Source organism: Physella acuta, unplaced genomic scaffold (genome assembly GCF_028476545.2).
Source record: "Physella acuta isolate Inbredline_101_S28 unplaced genomic scaffold, ASM2847654v3 ptg000824l, whole genome shotgun sequence".
Lineage (NCBI taxonomy): Eukaryota > Metazoa > Mollusca > Gastropoda > Physidae > Physella > Physella acuta.
The window spans coordinates 640,179-649,696 of record NW_026732342.1 but is presented as its reverse complement, the minus strand read 5'-3'; the positions used below and the strand labels follow the sequence as shown (position 1 = coordinate 649,696).

Sequence of the window (9,518 nt, the reverse complement as noted above, 5' to 3'; positions counted from 1 at the left end):
AAATTTTTGTAAAGCTATGCTTTAAAAAATATAAATTATAATCAAACACAATTTTAAGGTCAATCTAGAAGGAATATCTGGACATTTATATATATATATATATATATATATATATATATATATATATATATATATATATATATATAGGCCCTATATATATATATATATATATAATATATGATATATATATATATAGACTATATAAACTATTAATATATAGGCTACAGCAGTGGCCACTAGGCTACAGAGCTGGCCACTACAGCCCAACCAAACAAAGCACACTTTTGACCTGCACTCCAAATTTGACAGAAAACAGAGAATTACATCTTTTACTAATATGTGAAATTTTGTCTTTCAGAAACAGTACTCAAGTTATAAGCTTCTGAAAAAACAAAAGTAGAATAAGGTCCACTTCTGGTTACTGGAAATCGCTGAAAAGTTGATACAGAGCTACAAATTTGATATAATACTTAAATATGAAATTTCTTCAACCTAGCTGTAATGGTAGTCAAGTCATCATGTTCACAGACACACACACAATTTCAAAACTAAGTTTTTCTGATGATTACAATACTTCCTCTATACTTAGTATACAAGAAAGTAAAAAATGAACAAATAAATGGAAAAACTCAATTTTTTATTTTTTCAATTTGAAACAAAAGATTCTAAAACATTAGGACCATTTGTAACAACATTAATATTATATGACAATTTTAAATGATACAATTACGAAAACAAAATAGTTCTGTAAGTTTTGGTTCAATTTGGCTAAATGCTGAAATTTCCAGAAAAAAATAGTGAATCTAATTTTCTTTTACAGAAGTAATGTGGCTGGATTGTATATGCTGATTATGGAATGAAGCTTAATTGAATGTCTTCTATATTTTTACAGCTTGATTAGAAATAATCTAATTACTGGATGGGATGTTTCCCCACGAGGGCTTGAATGACATGATTTAACGTCAATATGCTTATTACTTTTCAAAACATAACTGAGCTGAACAGGAAGTTACTTTTAAAAAACAGGAATTCAGTTTGAAAGAAACCATTACACTAAGCGGCTAGTGGGGATGGTTGTTACATTTTTACAAGTCAAATTCTTTTGGAGGCTCCTGTCTTCTCCCAACTTTGAGATGTCTTATGATTCAACGCGAACAAACACCTTGGGCCTGGAGAATATTTTGATGGCCTCTTCAATTTCTGTCAGCTGTTTCTCTAAAGACTGGCGCTCTTGTTTCACTCGAACAGTATCAGCACCAATAGGCAGGCGCTGGATTTGGCCAATCACATTCTTTTGTTCTGAAAGGCAAGAAAACTAATCGTGAATGTTAGCTGAGATGATTCACATCTGACAAAGATTTTTGTAGCAACATAGGTCTAGTGTAGACTGTATGGCACAAGTTGTTGAGTTAAGCTATAGGTGGGGCGGGGGTTTATACATGGGGTTAAGCCATGAGAGAGGGTGGGGGGGGGGCAAACAAGACAGATTGAAACATCAGCTGACTAGCACATGAAACAAACAAGACAGATTGAAACAGCTGACTTGAAAATGAAACAAACAAGACAGATTGAAACAGCTGACTAGCACATGAAACAAACAAGACAGATTGAAACAGCTGACTTGAAAATGAAACAAACAAGACAGATTGAAACAGCTGACTAGCACATGAAACAAACAAGACAGATTGAAACATCAGCTGACTAGCAGCACATGAAGCACATGTGGCCTACTTTGTTGCAAGAGATCCAATGTTTCTGTCCTCTCCCCCTCAGGCAGCTGGCGGTGTCCTGCCGGCATGTTGGGGTCAGGGCTGTTGGCTATCCTGCTCTCTTCTTGTTCCCTCCAGACATTTTTTCTTTTTTGCAGGCTAAGACCAAAAAAATGATTGCATATATTTTTTACGTTAACATTTGACAAAGTAGGAGACTAGTGGTGTAAGCAGATTGTACACTAGTGATGTAAGCAGAATGTACACTAGTGGTGTAAGCAGACTGTACGCTAGTAATGTAAGCAGACTGTACACTAGTGGTGTAAGCAGAATGTACACTAGTGGTGTAAGCAGACTGTACGCTAGTAATGTAAGCAGACTGTACACTAGTGGTGTAAGCAGAATGTACACTAGTGGTGTAAGCAGAATGTACACTAGTGGTGTAAGCAGAATGTACACTAGCGATGTAAGCAGAATGTACACTAGTGGTGTAAGCAGACTGTACACTAGCGATGTAAGCAGAATGTACACTAGTGGTGTAAGCAGACTGTACACTAGTGGTGTAAGCAGACTGTACACTAGTGGTGTAAGCAGACTGTACACTAGTGGTGTAAGCAGAATGTACACTACTGGTGTAAGCAGACCGTACACTAGTGGTGTAAGCAGAATGTACACTAGTGGTATAAGCCAAGGGTAAAGACAAGTGGCGACATCAAAGTTGGCGACATCAAAGTTGGCGACATCAAAGTTGGCGACATCAAAGTTGGCATCATCAAAGTTGACAACATCAAACTTGGCGACATCAAAGTTGGTGACATCAAAGTTGGTGACATAAAAAAAAATGTCAACTGACCCATTAATAAAACTTACTAGCCAGGAACTGCTCCAAACTGATGATGGCTTAACAAATCTTGCTGTCTTTTCTTCAGGTCATCAAGTGCAGTCAGAGAAGGAGCCCTGTGAACTCCAGAGTGCTTGGCGTTGATGCCATTGACTTTGATGAAGTCGAAATTATGCCGTATCATTTTTACCTTTTAACAGGAAATATGATCAAAATTATTTGACAGGAAATATGATAAAAATTATTTGAAACCTTTTAACAGGAAATATGATAAAAATTATTTGAAACCTTTTAACAGGAAATATGATACAAATTATTTGAAACCTTTTAACAGGAAATATGATAAAAATTATTTGAAATCTTTAACAAACAAGATTTATCTGCAAAAATGATACACCAAGATACAGTAGTACATCAAAATACAAATGCCCTACGTTGTGAACACACTGCCGCATGGCTTCGTGCAGCATCACAAAACATCAAGGCCCATTATAATAGTATTACTAAAATAGCTATCTACACTACCTACACATAGATAAACACAGCCTACTCTAAACAAGAACACAAGAGAGCACACAACTCTAGGATACAGTGGCTGCTATACTGAAAATCCAAAAGTTGAATAAGGTCCACTTCTGGTTACAGGAAATCACTGAATATTTGTTACAGAACTACAAATTTGATATAATACTAATGTATGAAATTCATCAACCTAACTGTACTCAAGTTATAGTGTTCACAGACAAAATAGCAAAAGTAAATTTTTACAACTCAAATCTCGATTTTGATTTTTTGCACGATTACAATATTTCTTCTTTACTCTGTGTACCAGAAAGAAATAAATGAAATTTTAATCTTTCTAATTTTTTGAAAACTATTACAACCAAACCTACCTTAACCTAGAGGCAGTATCTATTGACCTCTGCAGCAGTTGATGCTACAGGTACAGTACTTACCTCTGCGGCAGTTGATGCTACAGGTACAGTACTTACCTCTGCGGCAGTTGATGCTACAGGTACAGTACTTACTTCTGCAGCAGTTGATGCTACAGGTACAGTACTTACTTCTGCAGCAGTTGATGCTACAGGTACAGTACTTACCTCTGCAGCAGTTGATGCTACATGTACAGTTGCAGTAGTTGATGCTACAGGTACAGTACTTACCTCTGCGGCAGTTGATTCAGCTGGTACAGTACTTACCTCTGCAGCAGTTAATGCTACAGGTACAGTACTTACCTCTGCGGCAGTTGATTCAGCTGGTACAGTACTTACCTCTGCAGCAGTTAATGCTACAGGTACAGTACTTACCTCTGCGGCAGTTGATTCAGCTGGTACAGTACTTACCTCTGCAGCAGTTAATGCTACAGGTACAGTACTTACCTCTGCGGCAGTTGATGCAGCTGGTACAGTACTTACCTCTGCGGCAGTTGATGCAGCTGGTACAGTACTTACCTCTGCAGCAGTTGGTGCTACAGGTAAAGTACTTACCTCTGCAGCAGTTGATGCAGCTGGTACAGTTAACTTGTTAGACACATCAGGTGTGACAGGTCGAGATTCTAATTTAACAGGTGGCCCAGCGCGGGAATGTGCTCGCAGAAAGTTAGCTGAATGTGGCCTTGGTGTGCATGGTTTCTGAGGAACAAAAAGGGTCGGGAAAGTTTTATTCTACAGGTGGGGAGAGTTTTATTCTAAGGGTTGGAAGAGTTTTATTCTACAGGTGGGGAGAGTTTTATTCTACAGGTGGGGAGAGTTTTATTCTACAGGTGGGGAGAGTTTTATTCTACAGGTGGGAAGAGTTTTATTCTACAGGTGGGGAGAGTTTTATTCTACAGGTGGGGAGAGTTTTATTCTACAGGTGGGGAGAGTTTTATTCTACAGGTGGGGAGAGTTTTATTCTACAGGTGGGGAGAGTTTTATTCTACAGGTGGGGAGAGTTTTATTCTACAGGTGGGGAGAGTTTTATTCTACAGGTAGGGAGAGTTTTATTCTACAGGTATGGAGAGTTTTATTCTACGGGTAGGGAGAGTTTTATTCTACAGGTGGGGAGAGTTTTATTCTACAGGTGGGGAGAGTTTTATTCTACAGGTGGGGAGAGTTTTATTCTACAGGTAGGGAGAGTTTTATTCTACAGGTGGGGAGAGTTTTATTCTACAGGTGGTGAGGCTATCATTGGCCAGGTGAGACTATCATTGGCCAGGTGTGGCTATCATTGGCCAGGTGAGGTGATCATTGGCCAGGTGAGGTGAGGCTATCATTGGCCAGGTGAGGCTATCATTGGCCAGGGGAGGTGATCATTGGCCAGGTGAGGCGATCATTGGCCAGGTGAGGCTATCATTGGCCAGGTGAGGCTATCATTGGCCAGGTGAGGTGAGGCTATCATTGGCCAGGTGAGGCTATCATTGGCCAGGTGAGGCTATCATTGGCCAGGTGAGGCTATCATTGGCCAGGTGAGGCTATCATTGGCCAGGTGAGGTGAGGCTATCATTGGCCAGGTGAGGCTATCATTGGCCAGGTGAGGCTATCATTGGCCAGGTGAGGCTATCATTGGCCAGGTGAGGTGAGGCTATCATTGGCCAGGTGAGGTGAGGCTATCATTGGCCAGGTGAGGCTATCATTGGCCAGGTGAGGCTATCATTGGCCAGGTGAGGCTATCATTGGCCAGGTGAGGTGAGGCTATCATTGGCCAGGTGAGGCTATCATTGGCCAGGTGAGGCTATCATTGGCCAGATGAGGTGAGGCTATCATTGGCCAGGTGAGGCTATCATTGGCCAGGTGAGGTGATCATTGGCCAGGTGAGGCTATCATTGGCCAGGTGAGGTAATCATTGGCCAGGTGAGGCTATCATTGGCCAGGTGAGGCTATCATTGGCCAGGTGAGGCTATCATTGGCCAGGCGAGGCTATCATTGGCCAGGTGAGGCTATCATTGGCCAGGTGAGGCTATCATTGGCCAGGTGAGGCTATCATTGGCCAGGTGAGGCTATCATTGGCCAGTTGAGGCTATCATTGGCCAGGTGAGGTAATCATTGGCCAGGTGAGGCTATCATTGGCCAGGTGAGGCTATCATTGGCCAGGTGAGGTGAGGCTATCATTGGCCAGGTGAGGCTATCATTGGCCAGGTGAGGTGATCATTGGCCAGGTGAGGTGAGGCTATCATTGGCCAGGTGAGGCTATCATTGGCCAGGTGAGGTTATCATTGGCCAGGTGAGGCTATCATTGGCCAGGTGAGGCGATCATTGGCCAGGTGAGGTGATCATTGGCCAGGTGAGGCTATCATTGGCCAGGTGAGGCTATCATTGGCCAGGTGAGGCTATCATTGGCCAGGTGAGGTGATCATTGGCCATATGTCCATATATTTTGCACTCAAAGCTTGCTGATGAATAATAGAGTGCAGAAACATTGGTTGTAGAATATTTTTCTCATTCGCTTGTCCAACCAAGCCTTTCTTTATGCTAACTGAAGTTAGCCCTGTCCAAGTTATAATCAGCAAATGTTTTCTTTAACTCATTCAATATATCCTCTCCGGTAACAGTGCCATACATATTATGTAGGGAAGCCAGCTCTTGCATTATGTTCATGTCTTCATCCACACCTCAAATCAACACAAACAGCTGAGAGGTGGAACAGCTGTCCAGTGACTCATCCCTTGCAATTAAAAAATAGTAAAACGTGCTTGCATTTTTCGCTATTTGAGTCACGATGTTTTCACCAATGTCTGCAACACGGTGGGCAAAGGCATTTGCACCCAAAGCTAAATTTTCAAATTGTTTTGAATTTTCTGGGCAAAGTTCCTCAGCCACCTCTAGCAGACTTTTTTTCCGTGGACAAAAAAATCTCCGCGGGCCTGATGAGAGGACCTTGAGGGCCGCATCCAGTCCTCGGGCCGTAGTTTGGAGACCCATGGTCTAAACCTAAACTGATACACCTTCATCATAACCTTTAACAGAACCAGAACATTAACTGGAACATTAGCAAGAATCTGGAAATGTAACCAAAACAAAATCTTTAACCCCAAATGAGACTGGAATTTTTTTGGCACTAGATTATTTACCGCAACAAGTGCATAACGAGACCTTGACTTTAGCCAGAACCAGACCACTAACCTGATGTAGATGTTTAACCAAGACAAGAATGGGATTTTTAAGCAGTAATGGCAACTTTTATTGAAACCTTAACCTGAACTAAAACCATACAAGAAGTTACACCAACAACTAACATCCTTAATCCAAACTGGAACTTCAACCTAAACCAGAACCTTTACTGTAACTGAAACAAGAATTGTAATCCTTATTGTCACCTTAACCATATTGCTAACTACAATCCCATTGATATTTACTTATTTTGCTTCTGCGCTCTAATGTTAATTGTTTTTGACCTTTGTTGTATTTATCATACACATATCATGCTTGACAAACAAATTGGCCATGCAATGTGCGTCATCTCCAGCAATGTATATTGACTTACATGATTTTTTCTCTTGTTTTTACATGATGTCAGAAATTTCTTGTCATGCTATTGTGAAACTATTACATAGATAGAATAGTGGTCAAACTAATAGATTAGTGAAACTATTATGCAGATAGAATAGTGGTCAAACTAATAGATTAGTGAAACTATTACATAGATAGAATAGTGGTCAAACTAATAGATTAGTGAAACTATTACGCAGATAGAATAGTGGTCAAACTAATAGATTAGTGAAACTATTACATAGATAGAATAGTGGTCAAACTAATAGATTAGTGAAACTATTACGCAGATAGAATAGTGGTCAAACTAATAGATTAGTGAAACTATTACGTAGATAGAATAGTGGTCAAACTAATAGATTAGTGAAACTATTACGCAGATAGAATAGTGGTCTAACTAATAGATTAGTGAAACTAATGCGTAGACAGCATAGTGGATGCTAAGATAATTTTATAAAAAACAAGAATGAAAACATTTATCCCCATTGTCTAAAAAAACAAAGTGTGTAATAAATCTACCTCTACGTCTTGTTTAATCTTGGATTCCACATTGCTGTATTTTTCTGACTTCCACAAAGCTCTGACAGGCTCTTGTTTCTCTACTTGTTTTTGCCTACATCGGCGCTGAATTTCTCTCAGACGGCGAACATTCTCATTCAGTTGATTTTTAACTCTGAAGTCTTTACATTCATTAAGTGATTTATTATTTTGAATTCAAAGTATTCACTAAAATAAAATTTTTATTACATATATATAAGCCTATATATATATATATATATATATAGGTCCTATAGACTATATATATCTATATCTATCTAAATATATCTATATAAATCGATATCTATCCATATATATATATATATATATATATATATATATATATATATATATATATATATATATATATATATATGCATTTGAGGATAAGAAGTAACAATCTTACCCGAGTTACTCCTCATCTTGAGGTGATGGTATCAAACTATGACGTTGTCAGACTGCATTGTACAAAAGAAACAGTTATAAATAACACATTGGTCCTACACAATCACACATTGCTAGATCTAGTGCCGGCCTCTAACCAATAATAAAAAGATAACTTTATAAATGGAGGCCACAGAGTTTACGAGAATCCTTCTATCATATTGTTGACAAGGATAAAATAAGTTCTTTTTTTATATTTTGACTTCATAGAGGCCATAAAATTATTAAAAAATAAAAACTTAAGCCTAAAATTCATTCAAAAATTTAATATTTTAATAATCAAAAGCTCCAAATCCGGAGATCTTGAAAATAATTTTTTTTTAGTTTAAGGCTACATTTCTATTTATTTTCATCAAGTCAAAGTATATAACCGGATGTTTCACTTTTGAAAGACAAAAATTGATTGGCTGTACAGGAACCCCGTGATCAATAGTTATTCGTTTACAAAACTTTGCAGATATATTTTTTAAATAGGCCTAACATGTTGCTATTTTAAACCACATGACCTAGTTATTCCATTTTGTTTACATTTTGTATAATAAAATTTATGCTAGCCTATCGAATGTCATTGTTTATGTCGCCATTACCAAGTGGAAACCAAATCGTTTTTACCTTTTTACTTTCTCGTATATACGAAGTATAGAGAACGTCTTGTAGTCGTGCGGAAAAACATAATTTTGCAATCTTGTCCGTGACTATGTGTGTGTGTCTGTGTGTGTGTCTGTCTGTGTGTGTGTAAACACGATAACTTGAGTACCGTTACAGCTAGGTTGATGAAATTTCATATATAAGTATTTTATCAAAATCGTAGATCCGTATCAACTTTAGATAACTGGAAGTGGTACTTTTTCTACTTTGAATTTTTCAAAAGCCTATAACTTGAGTACTATTTCAGGTAGATAAATGAAATTTCACATGTAAGTAAAAGATCTATATCTCTACCTTCTATCAAATTTTGAGTACTAATTTACGCTATTTCCGAGTTCTCAAAAAACGCATGTAAATTTATGAAGTACTAATAATATTGCGCACTATTATGCACATTTTTATTTGGCGTTCACTCGGTGTGCAATTCTTTTTTTCAAAACATAAATCCTCCTCAAAATGTGAAATACTTAATAAAATTTAAGGAGTCACCTGTCTTTTCACATTACTAGTCGCTGGCGATTTTACGTACCCAAAACGATAACAGATTAGATGCTAGTATTCTAGATTACCCAACCAGCTTACCTACCTGAAGCGGCAGCCTGAAGTGAAAGTGATAACTAACTGATAAGTGAAAGTGATAAGATCCTTAGTCTTAGTTAGTGTAATATCCTATCTTTGTTCACAATCAAAAATTTACATGGTTAAATTTAAGTTAGTAAATAAAACTACACGTTTTATAATTTTGCATTAATATTTAGACATCAAAATAGTAAAATAAAAAATTTTCCTTGCCAACCATAAACAATTTAAGCAGCCATGTTTTAGGCCTATTCTGCAGAAAATAAAATTTAGTTTTTTTAAGTTAAAAGCTTA

At 37.9% G+C, this 9,518-nt stretch overlaps 1 protein-coding gene across 3 annotated transcripts; it reads right to left on the bottom strand.

Annotated features, from left to right (window-relative positions):
- Nucleotides 1-631: 631 nt before the first annotated feature.
- Nucleotides 632-9,491, bottom strand: LOC131951724 (enkurin domain-containing protein 1). Of its 3 annotated transcripts, none has more exons than XM_059314088.1 (7): nucleotides 9,442-9,491; nucleotides 7,960-8,011; nucleotides 7,536-7,696; nucleotides 4,038-4,181; nucleotides 2,580-2,740; nucleotides 1,732-1,868; nucleotides 632-1,299 (listed from the first exon to the last, which is right to left on the bottom strand). In XM_059314088.1, exons 2-7 carry the CDS (start codon nucleotides 7,973-7,975, stop codon nucleotides 1,139-1,141), a joined length of 780 nt encoding a protein of 259 aa, XP_059170071.1. In that variant the 5' UTR covers nucleotides 7,976-8,011; nucleotides 9,442-9,491; the 3' UTR covers nucleotides 632-1,138. The 3 variants fall into 3 exon arrangements, with proteins under 3 accessions (XP_059170071.1, XP_059170073.1, XP_059170072.1); XM_059314090.1 differs by having other exon boundaries at nucleotides 9,438-9,487; XM_059314089.1 differs by lacking the exon at nucleotides 9,442-9,491 and adding an exon at nucleotides 9,232-9,262.
- Nucleotides 9,492-9,518: the final 27 nt, after the last annotated feature.